The 18,098-nt window shown below is 55.4% G+C and overlaps 6 protein-coding genes across 6 annotated transcripts; 3 read left to right on the top strand and 3 right to left on the bottom strand.

Moving 5' to 3' along the window:
* Nucleotides 1–2,051: 2,051 nt before the first annotated feature.
* CYME_CMR475C (probable inositol 2-dehydrogenase) lies at nucleotides 2,052–3,194 on the bottom strand (the record flags this gene model as incomplete). Its single annotated transcript, XM_005538619.1, has 1 exon — nucleotides 2,052–3,194. One exon carries the CDS (start codon nucleotides 3,192–3,194, stop codon nucleotides 2,052–2,054), a length of 1,143 nt encoding a protein of 380 aa, XP_005538676.1.
* A 2,913-nt stretch (nucleotides 3,195–6,107) lies between these two features.
* Nucleotides 6,108–7,379, top strand: CYME_CMR474C (undecaprenyl pyrophophate synthetase; the record flags this gene model as incomplete). Its single annotated transcript, XM_005538618.1, has 1 exon — nucleotides 6,108–7,379. One exon carries the CDS (start codon nucleotides 6,108–6,110, stop codon nucleotides 7,377–7,379), a length of 1,272 nt encoding a protein of 423 aa, XP_005538675.1.
* Nucleotides 7,380–7,895: 516 nt separating this feature from the next.
* Nucleotides 7,896–8,759, bottom strand: CYME_CMR473C (hypothetical protein; the record flags this gene model as incomplete). Its single annotated transcript, XM_005538617.1, has 1 exon — nucleotides 7,896–8,759. One exon carries the CDS (start codon nucleotides 8,757–8,759, stop codon nucleotides 7,896–7,898), a length of 864 nt encoding a protein of 287 aa, XP_005538674.1.
* A 234-nt stretch (nucleotides 8,760–8,993) lies between these two features.
* CYME_CMR472C (hypothetical protein, conserved) lies at nucleotides 8,994–10,616 on the top strand (the record flags this gene model as incomplete). Its single annotated transcript, XM_005538616.1, has 1 exon — nucleotides 8,994–10,616. One exon carries the CDS (start codon nucleotides 8,994–8,996, stop codon nucleotides 10,614–10,616), a length of 1,623 nt encoding a protein of 540 aa, XP_005538673.1.
* A 714-nt stretch (nucleotides 10,617–11,330) lies between these two features.
* Nucleotides 11,331–12,140, bottom strand: CYME_CMR471C (hypothetical protein; the record flags this gene model as incomplete). The annotated part of the gene is made up of 1 exon (XM_005538615.1): nucleotides 11,331–12,140. The coding sequence occupies one exon, from the start codon at nucleotides 12,138–12,140 to the stop codon at nucleotides 11,331–11,333; it is 810 nt and encodes a 269-aa protein (XP_005538672.1).
* Nucleotides 12,141–14,039: 1,899 nt separating this feature from the next.
* CYME_CMR470C (similar to adaptor-related protein complex 3, beta subunit) lies at nucleotides 14,040–16,730 on the top strand (the record flags this gene model as incomplete). The annotated part of the gene is made up of 1 exon (XM_005538614.1): nucleotides 14,040–16,730. One exon carries the CDS (start codon nucleotides 14,040–14,042, stop codon nucleotides 16,728–16,730), a length of 2,691 nt encoding a protein of 896 aa, XP_005538671.1.
* Nucleotides 16,731–18,098: the final 1,368 nt, after the last annotated feature.

The raw sequence follows: 18,098 nt of genomic DNA, 5'->3' as shown, positions 1-18,098 counted from the left end.
TTGAATAGAAATGAAAATGACGGAGGATAGAGCGCCCAACTCAGGCTGGTTCGCCTGAGCGGTGCTTGTGCTGGCTTTCCCAGCATAAAATCCTCATGAGGACGCACGATCGAACGCTAGACGGTACGTGAGCAACCTCGTATTTGCGCCAACAGCCAATCGGGTATCGAACTACGAGATATATGGGCATTTCTCTCGGATCGAGGAGCGTCTATGAGCTGGGAGTCCCATTGCGGCAACCACTTTCATCGACTTTGCAGCTTGTTCACGGATATGAATACCCGTATGCGGTCTGAAATGCCGCAGGATTCCAGCAGAAAGCGTAATGATCCGCAAATCTGCATATACTGTGGATCTTGTTAGATGACATGATGGCACAATCATCTCGAAGACCCCTCGTGTCCATGAGCTCGAACCGCGTCGCTCTACGCTCCCCAGAGTACATGCCGTATGGCGCTCGTACTTTGCACCGCGACCACGTTCCGCACGACCTACTCTGATAGTGGCGTCTTAGATGAGCCTAGGATCCCCAAAGTTTGGATCCAATGGCGTCCCCGAGAGACATTAGTATGTGCCATCGTACCAATACTCCATCAAAACATTCGCAGTCTTCTTACGGGATTTCTCGTCACCAAAGTTTCGGCGTGTCTTTGTTTGGCATCGCGGTATAACTAAACAGGAGAGGTCATCTAACAGGGGCATCCACGCTCAAGTTCGGTTCTCGTTCCACTGACATCAACAACAAGCTTTGCGCGTTTGTTTAGCGACTGCTTCATTTACTCTCTCGTATCTCCCGCTTTCAATACGCCGGTCTCTCCGTTCGCCCCAGCCCTGTTCTCAACAGTCAAAGGAGGCTGATTGGCGCCTTCAAGTCTCAGTTTCGCAGCTTCCGGCTCCTAGTGCCGCATTTCATGCACAGGCGGTAGTTGGAGTGTACCCTTCGCGTGCCACTTTCAGTTTCATTTTATCCAGCTGCTGTGCGCCCTCTGCAGCGGTCACGTATGGTTGAGGTCGAATCTTCCCATATGCAAACCAAATGACCTCCTCCTAGGGCCGTCCTGTGGCGCGTAATGGTTGCCTCATCGCCCCGTAGATGCCCTGGACGGATGCAGAGGGCTTTCACAGACTCTCTTACCCGATTGCGCGCTCGCTACCGTAACCTACAGCTATGGGCTCCTTCGGGGCGACCCCGTCAGCGAGTACTCTGTTCGCTGCAAACACAAGCGGACAACATTTCATTCGATAGAATCCCCGGAATGTGATGTTGCCCACGATGAACCAGGAAACGGAAGGGAGTCCAGGGTGAAGGTTCGCTTGCGTAATTTCGATCCCTCGACGTCTGCTCCATGCCAAGCGATAAAGCATGCTCCGCTGGAAGCATTCACAGCGATGAATCAGTTCTGAATCCAAGACCCTTTTACCTGCAAACAAAATAGACGGGAGCCTCTGGGAGCATATCCCGTGAGAGATATCATGTTGCTGCCGAATGCAGCTTCGTTACTTGCCGCAAAAAATAATTTGGCCTTCGAAACGAATCAAGTATCTAATATGAGAATTTCGGTGAACTTTCAGCATGTACATGTGCACAAGGCGTCAAAAGGAAGACGTTCGGGTGTTTTTCCCCATCAATCCAGCGGTGCGAATGGCAGCGCCCACGAGCTGCTCTGTAAGATAGACACCTAAAGGTTCAGGAGTATTTGATTGGAGCATACCCAACTTTTCGAAAGGAGAAGTGTCGAAATTTGTGCGATTGAACTGGATAGTGATACGGGTTATATGACGAATTCTTGGTGAATAACGTGGCGAGTCACCTTGGTAAAGGTCACGTGCAACCAATGGCAGCAGCAAAGCGTCGAAGGTGCCACTCGGAAATGACGACGAAGAATCCTAAAACTGTGTGTGCGCCCAAAGGCTCCCATTGCTGCCCATCGAATGTCGAGTCTGTACGTCCAAGCAAAATTTCGGAATGCACTGCAAGGAAGCAACAGAGCGAACAGTTCGGCGTTCCAGTTCTGAACCTGATACTGGTTTAGGGGCGATTGCATTCATTCCTAGCGCATGCGTATATCGACTTCGCTGAGTTTCACTGGTCGATTCTCCTTGACACTTCGGGCTGCGGCCAGCGCAGCGAGCACCGGCGCGCGACCGTCTAACCCCGAGACAGGGGGGTCTGTGCCGCGCTCGATCATCTGCACAAATGCGGTCATGATGTTCCCGTACGCCTCCAGATAGCGATCCATAAAGAAATCAAAAGGTCGTCCATGATGATACCCATCTTGACCGGCGGCTACTACGGAGTGCTTGCTCTTGTTTTGACCGATTAACGAACCGTCGGAGCCAAACACCTCGATACGCTGGTCGTAGCCGTATGCGCAACGACGAGAGTTGTCGATGGTGCCCATGACCCCGCCCGACATCCGCAGTACCGTTATGTGGGTGTCGAGATCATTTGCGGCCTGTGCCTCGGGATCGAAGGCCTTGCCAACCACGTAAACCTCCTCGATTTCCTGGCCCGTCACAAAACGCGCCATATCGTAATCATGGGAACACATGTCGAGGAAAATACCTCCGCTTTTCGCCAAGTATTCCGCCGGAGGTGGCGCCGGATCTCTTGAATGGATGTGAAACATACGCACTTGCCCAATGGTGCCACGCTCAATCTGGTCACGTACGTAGCTAAAGTTACTATCGAAGCGCCGCTGGAACCCCACCAGGAGTTTGACGCCGCTGGTGCGTACCACCTCTAAACAACGGTCGATCGTCGCGAGATCGTTGCTGATAGGCTTTTCACAAAATATATGCTTGCCGGCTTCGGCTGCAGCTATCATTTGTTCCGCGTGAAACGGCGTTGGCGAGCCGATGACGACACCCTGTACATCGGGGTCCTCTAGCAGCGTACGATAGTCTGGAAAGTACGCTGTCTGGAAACTCTCGGCCACCTTACGCCCAGCTGCTTCAATTGGATCAGCAATACCTCGTAGCTCTGCATTCATCAGACGAGCTATCGTTGCTGCATGTACCTGTCCTATGCGGCCTGCACCGATGACGCCGATCCCGACCCGGGCGACGAGAATGGGTCGGCGGCGGCCCCGAAACTGTTGCCGTGACCCGCTCACGCGCAACTGGAACTTGCGATCTAGGCACAAGGGTTGTAGTTTGCCACTCAGAAACGCTGCTGGCTGTTCCATACGCATCGTAGGCTGTGCCAGAACCTTAGAAGCTGCTGTGGAGCACCTCGGACGCGCAGCTCGAGTGCCGATCTTCGGATAGTGCGATGCTCGCGAGGCAACGCCGAATCCCGCCGCGCCCTGGTACAACTCACGTCGATGCTGGATGAAAGTGTGTATATATAGGAGAGAAGATTGCCAAGATCAAGAAACGCTCAGCTCGTGCATGCACACTGGATGAAAGTGTGTATATATAGGAGAGCAGATTGCCAAGATCAAGAATCGCTCAGCTCGTGCATGCACACTGGATGAAAGTGTGTATATATAGGAGAGCAGATTGCCAAGATCAAGAAACGCTCAGCTCGTGCATGCACACTGGATGAAAGTGTGTATATATAGGAGAGGAGATTGCCAAGATCAAGAAACGCTCAGCTCGTGCATGCAGGTTCTTATCGGACCCATAGGGATGTCGCTGGGAGTCTGCATCGGGTCAATTAGGATGTGCATCATCAAGGCGGTCACCTGGGGCGTCGAATGGTGGGGCATGAGCCTCGCACTCGCTTCGCGAATGCAGACCCCAGTCAACAGGTCGATGCGAATCGTGTCGGGATGCTCGGCAGAGCACCCAGCACGGAAGCTCTCGGATGTAAATCCTATACACCCCCGTTGGAAGTCATTGCAGCAGACTGCAGCGCGTCGTACAAGGGCCAAGAGGCCCAGCACGCGCCCCCGGCTCAACCGGATGATGGCGTGCATCCCAAGGTATCGAAAAAGCGTTTGGGTCTAGTGGAGGCAGATTTTCCTCAAGTATGGCTTTGGAGTGGATATATACCAGTTGGTTTCTGGGACTGACTCTTTTCTCGACATCTCTAACGAACGGTTCAAGGCAAAGAATGCAAATGCCGATTTCGAAAGAACAGGATCTTCAACGTTGGCCTCGCATCCCATTAGAAGAACCACCGAGTAGAGACATGAAACGTTTGGCGGGAGTCATTGGGGTGGTCAGAGGTTCCCATGGGAACCGTCTGGCTCGCTAAAGAGCGAATCGGTGAAGTCTAGCACGTCCGGGCCTTGTGTTGCATCGAAAAATTACATGCTCGCAGGGAATCATACTGCTTCTGCAGGGGAGACGTAACTCCCAATGCTCGGCGAGACTCGCTTTTGCAGTGTTCGCGTTCGGACACAGGAACGAAGCTGGCTGTTCGAGCAATCACACCTCGTGGATGTCACTATAGATGCTCATGAGCGTTCGCTTATTTTGGGTGCAGAACTGACAATTGGAGGCCCACTGGTTGGACCAAAATGCGCGCTATCTGGCACCAAACTCTTATTCGTCTTTCTAGGCGAAAAAGAGCCGCGAACTGCATGAACATGCGCGCCCGGCGTTTCGTGCATCTCCTGGCTGCTGAGTGCAGCGCAATGGCCCCCGAGTCGCAAGACCGCATTGCATGCCTCCCAATACAGGGAAGCGAAGACTCGGGGTTTTCAGGATTCCTCCTGACAGCTTCTTTTCTGCAACGCATCTTGATGTAAAGTCAGGTCCGCATACAGTGACTGTCAGGGCACGACATGAGGGAGATACCTGACGACGCGTCAAATAAACCACATTTAGAGCCGACGTTCTCACGGGTATGGCGAAGCCGCTTTGCCTCCGTGCAGCATCCGCTGCGGCACCGTGTACGTCCTCGTCGGCGCTCAGGGTAGGCAGTCGGCACCACACAGCATCACACGAACTGGCGGACTAGTATACGTGAAGAGAAGCAAAGGTGGTGATTGGTGACGCCTCACAGTGCGATGCGCAATGATGGACGCGGATATCAATCGCTTCATCGGGGATTCGCAGTCAGCGTCGACGATCCGAAATCCCTGAACGACATCTCTGCGCGCTTGCCTACGAGTAAGAATGGTCACTTCCGCTGTTGCATCCAGGAGTGTTTTTCTCATGCTGTGGGGTTGATGCATCAATTGCGGCCTCCTGCATATGCCCGCACAGCCAGCAAGCACGAAACCAGATCAACTAGTCCCTCCGGATGACTTGACGTTCCAAGAGACACAGACACACACACACACACACCCGTCTTTTCGTCGGAATAAAACGAGAAGCGCGCTTGCCCATGAGCTCTCGGGTATTGCGATGGAAATCTTCAACCATGCCTCCCAGAAATGCTCTGTAAAGGGTAGAGATACTATCTCAAACTCGTTTACCCAACGCGTTATGCTCGCTTTCCCATGAGCGCTCAGGGGTTCCGATGGAAATCCTCAAGCATGCCTCCCAAAAAAAGCTCCGTGAAAGGCAGATCAGGCATTTCAGCCAACGACTAGGTAGCATCCATTTCTGTGTCAGCTTACGCCAAGTGCCCAATACCATCGAAGTAAACGTCGTCCAGTATCAGATGCCGATTGTGTCGTCTTGCCTCCTGAGCGAGCACGCGACACCACAAGCAAGCGTACGGGTGCGCTCTGCAACTCGCACTGCCACCGCATTGGGATCTCGTATCGGCAGCTGGTAACGTTGTGAGCAAGCGCTCTACGTACTGCGCCCGCTAACAGAACGTCTGATAAAGTGAAACAAGTGTCGTTACCAGCTTTGCAATCGTTTCCGCCAGAAACGTACACAACGCAGCTGCCGGTGGTAAACGGTGCCGCGCAAGGCGCTCCACATACGCTGAACGCGTGCTCGTAAACAACGCGCTTTTTTGAACTGCTGAGACTGGACGAGCTGTGCGCTTCGCACAGCAGCGCACTGTACGGACTCGGACACTTGTACTGGCTATAGAGGGAAGTTCTTGAGGTTTTGGCGCTCTGAGGCTGTGCCAAAGACGCTGTGCGGGCGTGCCTTCACGGCTGCCGTGCGCGTTGCCGGAAGACGAAGCGTTAGCTACGCGGTGCGACAGAGCGCACCTCGTCTTCCCTGACATTGCAGAGCGCACGCAAGACGTCATGTGGCCGGTGTTTTTGATGGAAACAATTCCGCGAGCGTCTGAACCTCAGCGGTTGCGTGGACGTTGCTCGCTGCGCCACGAGCGTCTGCTGACCTACGCGGGTCCACCACCGGCCGCTGGTGTGTCTTCGTGGACTTGGTGTATTTTCCACGACGACGCCAAGGTCCCCTGTCGACACAGACGACCTAGTGGCGCTTTCACCGAAAATCGGCGCTCATTTTCCGCTGCTGGCGTCCGCTGGGGAGCGCGCAACCTTCGTCAAAACGGGACGCTTCACAACTGTCTCCTGCTTCCGCGGAGTCCAAGCAACCGCCAGCTCCGAAACAGGCTGCATCGTGGATGTTTCCAGCTAAGGTTATGTCAAAAACTGGAGAATTCGGAGCATGCAACGTCTTCAGATTGTATCACAACTGGTCCCGTGGCCGCTGACTATCCAACGAAGGAGCCTCCCAAGGTAGCCGGTCAAACAGACATGGAACGCATACGTGATCATTTGGTTGAGAAGCTCAAGTTACCGACTCATATAGGCATCATTATGGATGGGAATGGGCGCTGGGGGCTCCGCGTCCGCGGAAGTCGTTCCGCGGGTCACGAGTACGGCACCCAGACATTGCGTCGAATCGTCGAGGACTGCCTCTGGCTGCATATTCCATTCTTAACAGTATTTGCATTCAGCACCGAGAACTGGCGACGTCCTGCTGCTGAAATATCGAGTTTGCTCTCGCTTTTTCAACATGTTGTGGATACAGAGCTCGAAAAGCTGCAATCGCGTAGTGTGCGTGTGAGCTTTGTCGGCGACCGTAGTGCACTTCCAGACTCGCTTCGCGAACGAATGCACGATGCAGAAGAGCGCACGCGGTCGAATCGAGCTCTGTGTCTCCAGGTAGCGCTCAACTATAGTGGTCGACAAGATATCCTACAGGCTGTACGTTGCGTCGCTCGCGATGTAGAAAGAGGCGTGCTCGACCCCGACAGTGTCAACGAATCCGTGTTTGAGACCTACCTGGCGCAGTGCTGGGGAATCGACGTTCCCGATCCGGACTTGATCATTCGCACTGGCGGCGAGCAACGGCTCAGCAACTTTATGCTCTGGCAGGCTGCTTACGCGGAAATCTATACAACCGATATCCTGTGGCCAGAATTTACGTCTCGTGACTTTTTCCGGGCATTAGAGGCATTCCACGAACGAAGACGGCAGTTCGGCGGTCTTCCTAACTGCGAAAACGACGCTTACTCGACTAGAAAGGTCCCAGAACATCCGAGTCTCTAGGCGGGTGTTCCTGACCGAATGGCGCAGTGTACACCAGCTTGCCAGCTGATCGAGCGCGCCTCATGCAGGTGGCTTTTGAAGTATAGGTCGAAATCGATACCCCTGCGTCATCATGCCCCGAGTCGTGCTGTGGCTCGTATGAAGCCGTGATTTCGACAGGTAACCTCGCGATGCCAACGATCATTGCGAGGTACGATCGACTACGCCAGCGATGCTGCGTGTGTTAGCGAGACGCCCAACTCGTTTTCAATCAGCGGTTTGTCCAGTGCTACCGCATTTCGCCCGATCATCGCGATAAGGCTGTGCTGTGCTGTGCTGTGCTTATCAGCATTTGCCGGAACATTCTTGCGTGCACGAACGCGCCAGACGGGCAAGCGCGCGATGCCGGACACGACCAAGCTGGAAATTGTCGCTCGCTAACTGAGGATCTCGTTAGCACTGTTGACATACAGGGCCGAAACATCGGTGAGGTGCCTCTCGATATCGCGTTCCGACATGCGTTACCCAGCGCGATGCTTATTCGTTATCGGCTAGGGATGGCAGTTGCATACCATCGCGGACAATGATGTCCTTATAATATCCGCGATCTTTGGGATCCTTCATGACTTTTCGAAGCTCCAGGTCGAAAACCAATAGCTCGCCCTCCTCCAATTTCTTCGCCAAGCGCAAGCGTGTCCAAGTCCGGTCCGGTACTGGTCCGAGGTCAGCGTGCACGTAGGCAAGACGAGGAGGCACAATGACTCGACGTCGTCCATGCTCTCGCATAGTGTGAATCGCTTCTTCGATTCCAGCAATCGTCCGACCATCACCGTGTTTGATCAAGTATCCACGGCCTCCGGTAGAGTACCACGGTCGCAACCTTATTGCTGGCGCCGCTGAAGATCCCGGCGCGGCGCGTGGCCTCGGGACACTGTACAGCACAAACTCGACAACGCAGAGATCGCCCCAGTCGGGCGAGGTGCCGTCGCCCTCGACAAAGTCATAGTACCGGAGCCCAGTGGCAGTCACCTTGCCCAGCGGGGCACCAGCTGCCTGCTGCTCCGTAGCCGAGCCACTTGCATGCGTCGTCTCGGCTGCAGCAGCCGCTGCTAGTGTAACTCGTGCCGAGAGCACCTGCGCCACCACAAGCGTCACAAGTGCACAAGCACCGTGCCGCAGCAACGTTCGGCGACTCACCGGGGGTTCCTCGGAGAGAGCCGCTCGCCAACACGGCCCGGCGGCAGCGAGCACACGGCGTCTTGGCCTACAAAACTGCACAACTCGTTCATCAGACACAATTCGATGAAATGCACTGCCACAACAGCCGGTACCGGCAATAAAACACAGTTTTCGGCAAACAAAGGTACTGCTCAGTGCACCTCGCGTGGTACACGCCCCCATGTGCTCAACATCACCGTGGCTGGAGGAGGATGCGCAGCTCCGGCGTACGCACGCGCACGCACGCACGGTGTCGTGCGTCTCACGCAATGCGTCCATTTTGTACAGATATGGGCGTTCCAAAGTGCCGGCTCCGTGACCCGTGACAGATCCGGGCCACCACTGCGTTGCACGCAGCGTCTTTCGCGCCTAACCACGTTTCGCCGTACGCGGAGACGCGCATGGACTCCAGGGGATATGAGCGAAGACTCACGCACTGAAACTTCTTCCACAGAGACTGAAGAAGAGATCGTTCGTGGGGCGAATACACATGCATCAGGTGGACGTGTTCCTTTGGTGGCAAGTGGTGCGCAAAGTTTATCGACAGTCGGGAGCAGTTTGCGTGCTGCGTGCGCGGGGCCGGCTGTTCCACCTTCGCTCGCACAACCGCTGCCTTCAAAGCGAAATGTACGCGACAACGAAAATATAAAGCGACGGCGGTTGGGAACTGAAGCTGCGGATGTAGAAGTGGTACCGCGGAACGGCCAGCGTAGGCGTCGTGGCGCTGCGAAGACTGAAGCGCGTGTGGCGTTGCCTACAGTTGCGTCGCTCGAGAGCAGGCCAGGTTCAACGAGTGAATGGCGGCGACAACGGATGTCGCTGCACTCTCTCAGCCACGGTGTGGTGATAGATCTGAATCGAGTGACGATACCGGAACGATACCGGCGGTGCCGAACCCCGTTATCGAACCACGCGATAGCGGCTATTGCGCACGGCTGGGCGCCGGACGATGTGTGCTCGATTTGCGGTCTGGGTGGCGATATTGTCTGCTGCGACGAGTGTCCCATGGGGTATCACTTGCAGTGCATCGGGTTGCCATCGATTCCAAGCGGAGAATGGTTCTGCCCCGCTTGTGTACTGCGCATCAAAGTCGAGGAGCGGATGCGACAGGAGCTGGGTCTCGCATCCTCACTAGGAGAACATGCCAGTTCCATACCAACGGGATGGTCCCAGGGCTGGACTCGGCCGCCGACAATGAAGGCACTACGAGAGGAAAGCACGACACAGGAGCCTAGACGGACATCGCCAGGAATAGCGGGCATCAGAGGAACAGATGAGCGCTTCCCCGGTTGCGGTGACGGCATGAGCGAACCGCATCCACCCCGGCCTGGTCCGATAGCTGGCGCAGACATTGGAAGCGAGCATTGCGGACTCGCGTCTGCAGCGACCAAAGAAAGAAACGAGTCCGCGGTGCTGAACCACGAAGTCGTACAGACCATCCAGGCTCCGGTGGAAGACGCTGCGAAACTGAGTCCCTTGGAAAGCGCGTTCACGGGCTCAAATGCGGCCCAGCAACCGGGAAACGCTGCGCCTGGTTGGACGTCGAGCATCGACGAGAAACAGCAGACAACCGCAAATGTAATGAGGTCGTTCGTGACGCACGCTGCAACGCATCTGGCGGCCGTGCAAACAAACGTTTCCGCGGGGTCTATGTCGAGGGATGTGCGCCTGCCGCCACTGGTGCCCCCGTTGGATACAGAACAAAGCATGGAGTCGATGCGGGGAAGATACGCCTCGCGAGATATGACGAGAGCGGACGTCGCGTCTTCGACATACTTGGCGACGAAAGCGCAGTTGGCAGACACCCCTGCTTCCCTACCGCCGAGCACGAGTACGGATTCGAGAGGCGTTGCCTGGTCCGTGCTAGGTGCGATTGCAGCCTTGAAACTTGCACCTTGGAAGGAAACGCAGCTTGTACAGATGGCTTTGCGACAGGATGAGCGCCTCATTGGGCTCTATCGTAGCTTCGGCGCCGAAAAAGATCGATTTCGCGACTATGCGATGCTTCTGCTGGAGGACGTGCGAGCTCGCCCCAAATAACATCCCAAATAGGTCCAAAGAGGAAAAGAAGACGTGTTGTTGCGCGAGATGCATCCCGCTTTTTAGTTCAGTTGCAACCAGGAACTAGACACTTCCTGATGACACAGCGCATGCGCTTCTTGTCCGGCGCGTATCCTCTCGCCGATTTGTGGACCACTCGGGAATGCTTTGGCAGTTCCGCATGAGCACAAACCCGGAACACTTATCTGTTTGCGTCTTCATTACCCAGGCGTATGTGCTCCGTGTGTGCCATAGCACTCCGTGTTCGCTTGGTTCACGCTCAAGTCAGTAACAGATTCCATCTAGGTCATTGGAACAGAGGCCATACGGCACTTGGTGCACTCCCCGTCCTTTAAAGTGAGAACAGGAGATCACTTGCCGGACGCCGCAGCGCCGAGACGGCAAGCCCTTCTTTCTTTATTCATGATACCACACATAAGCGCCTAACTCGAGACCAGATCGTTTGCACGAAACCTTCGTCTCTATCGCCCACGAGTTACCAGGGACATGATCGAGTTGCGACCGATCCCGATGAAAAACGCCCTACGGTGACGCGCTGTCGCATGTGGGATGTTTGGGTCAACCAAGCGTCCTTGGAAACCGACCTTGATCGCCACTGCCCAGGAACGTAGCTCTTGACGAAAGGCAGCAGCAGTCCAAAGTGCCAAATCCCGTCGCTCAGGTGAGCGACGCCTTCGTCTAGCTTCCCTGGATTCAGATGTGTACCGCTTGGATGGAGGCCGTTCGCTCCTCTCCAGACCTGGGATGTTTCCAGTGCTCTTCCAGTGCGACAATCCATGACTGCGCCAGTACGCTTCCGTTCTCCGCAGCCTCTGTCAGATATCGTTGCGCTTGCATTAGGTCGTGATCCGTACGCGCTGCTTCAGTTGCGTGCAGCCACCGGCGAGCGTAGAGCACGCCCAGCACCGCTATGGTGTCTGCGTGTCCCTCACGAGGAGCTGCATTTTCATACCATTGCTCCAGGAACGTTAGCGCGTCATTGAACGCACCACGGGTTAGACAGACAAGACCTATTTTCGGGAGCACAGCAGCGTTCATGCCCGCTGAGCGCTGTCCTGCCATCAACCGTACCATGCGCTTCAGGAGCGCATAGGCGAGCTCGTGATCCGCATCGTCACCGTTGCGCCGAAGCTCCTCTACCAGGGCTAGTTGGGCCGGAAGCACGTCAGCACGAGCCGCTGCATAGCGGTATCTGTCGGCGAGGAAGCGATCAAGCGCGAGCACCGGCTCCGTGAACAGCGAGTGCCACCGATATCGCGCTGAGGACCACCAGCGAGCGATGAGACCACCTCCACGAGGCCGAGTCTTGCGGCGCAGCTGCCACTGCACGTGAAACCCGCGTTCATAGAACTGCGACAGCAACCAGAGTGCCTGTCCGTCAGTCGAGCGCAGCGTGCAGCGCAGCAGTACCTGGTGCGCTTCGTGAAGTTCGCTCCACGCCAGCGTAGCTGCGTCCCGTTCGAGGAGTCTCGCGATCCGCGACAAAGGTGCTGCCGATCCCATGAACGGGCTTGCCAGAGGCAAGCACTCTAGCCCTATCACGAGGCAGACGCAACCCCGTCACTTGGACGCTGGAAGTACGTTGATGAACGCAAACAGAAATGCAGGTAGGATATGACTCGCAGCAAACAAGGAGCAGCGACGGCAGATCGCAGCACCCGTATGAACATAAAATGGAGCTCTGAACTGCTCGCTTTGTTCTTGCATTTCGAACTAGTCTTCCGAAGTATGTTTTTAGATGATCAGCAGCGATATTCGCAGTGCATCACTAGGGGATCAAGGATTGCTGGTTGTGTTTCCAGGAATGGCTTCTCTGGCGGTTTCCCACTGGAATTCGTTACGTCACCGGGATCAAGAGGATTCACGACGCCCTGGAACACGGGTTCGTGACAATAACCGATATCATCCATCCAATGCATACATGGAAGACTGCACGCTTCGTCTTTATGAACCAGTTGAATGCCTAGATCACGTATTCTTCAAATCTTGAAATTTTTCTGTCCCAAAGCAACCATGACGGCTGGTTCACGAGCTCATACCAAGAGCTCTCTGAACTTGTCACGTCAAATAATCGATTCCGTTGAGAGGGGAATCCACTTCTCTTTTTAGCTCTCGACGAAACAGCAATCGACAGGAGCATGTCACCTGGCGCTGGGTACGCTCCGAGAGATGCTCGTTTCTCTTTTTTGCATGAACACGGGTCCTGGACTCGGTCTTGAGGCATCGCAGCGATCGATGAACAGTGGCGCGTGCGTCACCGCTTTGCACCCAGAGGGCGTAGACGGAGTGATATCGATCAAAACGATGCCCTGCTGGAATTTTTCTTCCAGTACTTGATTTGTCAAGAAGAAAATCTCGTTCCACAAGTGCTCGATCGAACGGAACAGCCTGTTCTGGCATGTGCAGCTGGCAGCGCACTCGCCGACAGGATAATCCCATGAGGAAGCCTCTGGTGGTGAGGTGCCGCGTCTGGCATGGAAAACGAATAGGGCGTCCAGAATAGTTCTCTGAACCCATCAAGAGTGTGTACCGGGCGATGAAGCTTGGCTTCATACGCTATGGGGGCAGCGTTCCAAGGAGCGCCTCAGCTGGATGGATAGATCAGCGTGCCTGTGTATAGCAAATAGTCATCGCCAGAAAAGCCCACCGAGGCTGTGTACAACGAAGATGAATGTGGTAAGCGAAATATAGATCGCAATTTTGGCCTGTACATGAAATACGCAGACCTTCACCGGAAACGGAGAAATCGGTAGTTTAAAGATGCCATCAACATTCCTCGACTGCTGACAACCGTAAACATGGGAAAGAAAGCATACTACCGTGTTGAAAGCCGGAGATGTATGGGAGGAAAAGGAGGCATTCACAGAAAAAGCTTGCGCACACACGTGTTGATGACATCGATAAGCGACACATCCATGAGTGTCTGCGCCGGTATTCGTCGACTTGTTCCCGTTTTTACACTGACAAGGGCGTATGGGCTAGCGTGAGACAGGATTTCCCAGGAGACACCGGTGGACGACCTCGCCTCCGTGCCGTAACACCGGGGACCCAAGCCTGGCAGTCGGGGATTCGTGCCTTGACGCTGCGGACGAGCACAGGTCTAAATTTACAAGGTGTTGGTGTTGCTGGTAGAACCTGGAAGCGGCTCCGGAGGTGCAGCGTTCCGTTGCCCGAAAACTGGTAGCGCGAGTGCTACTGGACGCATCTCGTTCGAGTTGCGTTTGTTTCTCAGCAAGCTCAGACCAGTACGTTTCTAGATTTTCTCGCTGCGTCTTCGGACAAGATTCTTTCTGCACTGTAGGTCACTGTTGCCCAGGCCGTACACTGCAACGGCCAATACTCGTCCTCTAACGCGGCTGTGTGGTGCTCCAGGGGAGAGTTCGCGGCTGTACCGCCTCGGCGATGACAACGCTGGCGTCTCAGTTAGCGGGCAACTGGACAGACGCCTCGTACTTGGACGATGCGAACACAGACTGGGCACTTTTACGACTCCAGCTTGAACAGGGCAACGCACAGGTTCGCAGGGAAGCGCTGAAGAGAGTGCTAGCGCTCAGCGTTCAGGGCCAGCCCGTAGCCAAGTTGCTACCCGCCGTGGTGAGCAATCTGCTGCAAGCAGACTATGAACTGAAACGACTGGTGTGCATATTCCTGCAGCAGCATGCGGACGACGAACCGCATTTGGTCCTCTTGGCGGTTAACGCGTTGTTTAAGGACCTGCAGCACAATGACCCTTGGGTGCGGAGTCAGGCGCTCCGCCTACTGACTTCGCTACGTGTTCCCGCTCTACGCCAGGTTATGTGGTTGGCGATTCACCGCGGTGTGCGGGACCGTCATCCGCAAGTGCGACTCACCGCAGCCCTGAGTATCCCACCAGTGCTAACGTGGAACGAGCCCGACGGTGCGGAGCCTGCGCAAAGCCTCCACCAGCTGCCTGTTGAGCAGATTGCTTCGGCGTTGACGGCACCTCTGTGGCAGTTGTTGTTAAATGACCGGGAAGCACCCGTACTGGTTGCAACTGCTGCAGCACTGGGCATGCTAGATCGAGATGCAATGCTCAACATTCCCGTGTCGCTGGTCGAGCGACTAGATGAAGAGTACCAGACGATTCCGGGGAACCTGCTCCCGATAGCACTGCATCAGCTGCTGCGCTACGTCCTACTGCGTACTACAACGCGGCCCGAGCGAATGACAGAGACACTCTGCGGTGAAGAGCTTACCCGCTTTGTGCAAGCCGTCGACCGACTCGCCAGGAAAGCTGTAGAGTCCCTGTCGGCAGCGGTCGCTGTGAGCGGTGCGCTAACGCTGTACCATTTGAGGCGCTCCAGCGATAACGACGTCACGGAGACGGTGGTGCGAACGCTGCTTCGCTACGCGCTGGATCACGAGAGCGGCCTGAAAGTGTTGGCCCTGCGAATGCTGCACGTGCTCGCGTGGCGTGAACCAGCGTGTTTGACAAGGTACGCGCCCCTGTTTGTGCCGACGATCGGCACTGATGAACCGGCAGTGTATCGCCATCAGCTGGGCATCCTGGTGAAACTTGTCGAATTCGAGGAGACGCTGTGCATCACGATTATGGATCGGCTAGTGCCGCTGTTGAAGTGCCGTGGCGAAGAGCTTGCTATTATGGCAGCACGTGCGTTGGCTTTAATGGCAGCAGTGCATCCGGTAAGCAGTGCTGCCGCTATTCCGCAACTCATCGACATTTGGCGCAGCCGAAGCGTCGTATCGCCGTCAGTCTATGGTGCTGTTGGCCTTCTGCTGCTGCGCATGACAGTGGGAGCGCTACGGACGACGCCTCGGGAACGCATAAGTCAAGCAGAAAATCTCTTAAAAGAGATTGTGCTCAATGCGGCATGGATCGAGTCCGACTCGCCGACACAAAGTCGTTTTCTCTGGATCGTAGGCACGATGATCGATCATATTGGGACTGTCGCCGACGAGGTGCTGCGAAGATGGATGCAGCAGCAGCAGCAACAGCAGCAGCATCGATTGCTCTTGGCTGCACCAGTGCGCCTCGAGTTGCTACGTCTTGCTCGAACGCTCGCGGCGCGAAGGACATCCACGGATCGAGCTTGGCGCGCACTCAATAGCCTGCTGGTCGCTGGCCTCGAAGATGACGATGTAGATGTTCTGAGCTACGCGGTGGAGTGCGCACAATCGCTCGATAAGATTTCGGTTCGTCCAGAGAGCGTAATGGATACCATGGAAGCGCGCGTAGCGCAGAGTACGACCCTCATTGACACCGACCCAACGCCTCGAGCAGGTACTGCGGAAGCCGCCGCAGCACATCCGCAGTGTGCCCCACTGAGAACCTCCTCAATAGTGGATGACGTTCGCACAGACGCCATAGATGCACTGAGAAACCGAGATGCGGTAGCATTCGCTGTGCCCAGTGCATGGACGAACGGCTGTCTGCTCTGCGCATGGAGTGCGTGCACTTCCGCGGGAGCGACGTTTTCCTCATGTCTGCCGGAAAATGCGAACCTTTTACATGTGTCGCTGCCTTTGGTACCGTCAACCGAGGCATCGAAGCACCAGGCTGCTGAAAAGCACCAAGACACAAGCACCGAGCTGCAAGCGCCAGTGGCAACGAATCCGGTACCCGCAGCGGACTCGTTAGCTCTGTTTTTCGGTGAAACAACGGCATCAGCAACGACGACAGCTCCAGTGGCTGCAGCACCCGCTGACAAGCACGAGGACGCCAGCGAGCCACTTATTGCGATCTCTTCGCCTGAGCAGACGTCGCCCGATGCCCCAGTGGACTCGACGTTACATATGTCTGTCTTCGATGCACTGCTCACTGCCGGACTGGTGTCCTCGGAGCGCGTCGAACAACTACGACCCCGCATGCTGGCTGAAAACAGCCTGGATGCGTTGTTTCAGGAACTCATCGCAGCAGCGTCAGGTGCGCTTCAGCCTTCGTCAGAGGCAGAGTCGCTCGATGCGCTCGCAGCGGAGTCAGCAGGACTCCTGCCAACCGGCGCTGCGCAGAGTATGTACGAGGCGCCCGTATCGTTGACCCAAGTTCCCGAAGCGACTCAACAATCGCGAGACAAGCGTCGCAATGCTGCATCAGAGCATCCGCATTTGTGACTGTATTCGCCGCGCAGGTCATAGCAACGAGATATCTCGTCGATACTGTGTGTGGCGCTGTTTCTTTCAAAGAGTGTGGTATAATAGAGCCTGTCAAAGCGTGATGCTTGGGAGTCTTTAGGTGTGCGCCAAGTGAGCTTGTTCATTACGTCGCCGGCAACGGGGCGGGTAACTCGAGCATACGTACATGCACGCGGATAGAAGCGCGACAGTGGCAAGTGTCTCGTGTTACACCGGTGTCAGCATAAAATGGAGCAGGTCCACGAATACTGGCTAGCTCTCTAAAAAATGGGCCTCTTCTCCTGGCCGTCAGCGCCAGCCACTGTGGGATTTTTCCGTGACTGCTTCTTGTTTTATGTTTCTTGTATCTGAAATGAAAAACCGCGGTCTGTCCTTTTACTCTAGATCGGTTGTCACTAGTCGATGGATATTGGGGAACACGTCCAAGCGCCGATGTGGCCGATTCAAGCTGTTATCGACGAATATCATAGACACTCGATCGTTGTGAGCTACGCTTCACTCGCCATTTTCATGTTATTTATACAGAGCCGCAGTGCGTCCTTCGCGGCGGTGGCGCTTAACTCTTTTCAGATGTTCCTATACGCGCACCAAACATCCGCGGGCTTCTCCTCCTTCTTCTTCGAGCACCGCCACGTGACACGGGAACGCTTGCTTCGTCCCTAACCACACGCCCTTGACGGGTAGCGTGGGGTTCCTTCGATGTCTCACTCCGTTTCCGCGCCTCAGTGCTGTACCCTAGGATGACGGGCGTCGTCGTCGGCAATCTCCTCGGCGAGTGTGCTGTTCGCAGGACACGAAAGCGTAGGCTGCCCCATTCGGCTGCGGATTTGTAGAACGCGATATTGACCATGACGAAACAGTGTCTGGAAGGAAACCCGGGCCTGACGAAGCACTCGAGAGATCCAGTTCCATCTACGCTCCGTTCGTGCAGCGCGGTGAAGCAGCCTCCGATAGAAGCGATCGCTGCGAGAACGCAAGTCCGAGTCCAAGACACTTCTCCATGCAAACCGAAGACACGCGGGCCTCTACGAGCATACCCCGTGCAGCGTCGCACGCTGTTGCTGGCTCGCGCTCCACCGATAGCGTCAAAACGCGTAGGAATTGTTGTTCGGTCGATTTCAGCTAATGGAGGCGACTAGGTCAGTGAGCTTACGTCATGAGCTTGTACATATGACGTTCAGGGACAGCATCGACTTTTTCGTTTCCACGTCAATCCACCAGCGCCAACGCCTGCACCAACGAGTTGCTTTGAACGAGAACGATCGAAAACTTGAGCAGTGTCTGTGCTGCGAGCCTGCTATACGTCGGGCAAGGACAGGTGCGGCGGCTTGTACGCATGCATCGAAT

The sequence above is a fragment of the Cyanidioschyzon merolae genome, chromosome 18 (genome assembly GCF_000091205.1).
Source record: "Cyanidioschyzon merolae strain 10D DNA, chromosome 18, complete genome".
Taxonomy (NCBI): Eukaryota; Rhodophyta; class Bangiophyceae; order Cyanidiales; family Cyanidiaceae; genus Cyanidioschyzon; species Cyanidioschyzon merolae.
This window is presented reverse-complemented; position numbering and strand designations above follow the sequence as displayed.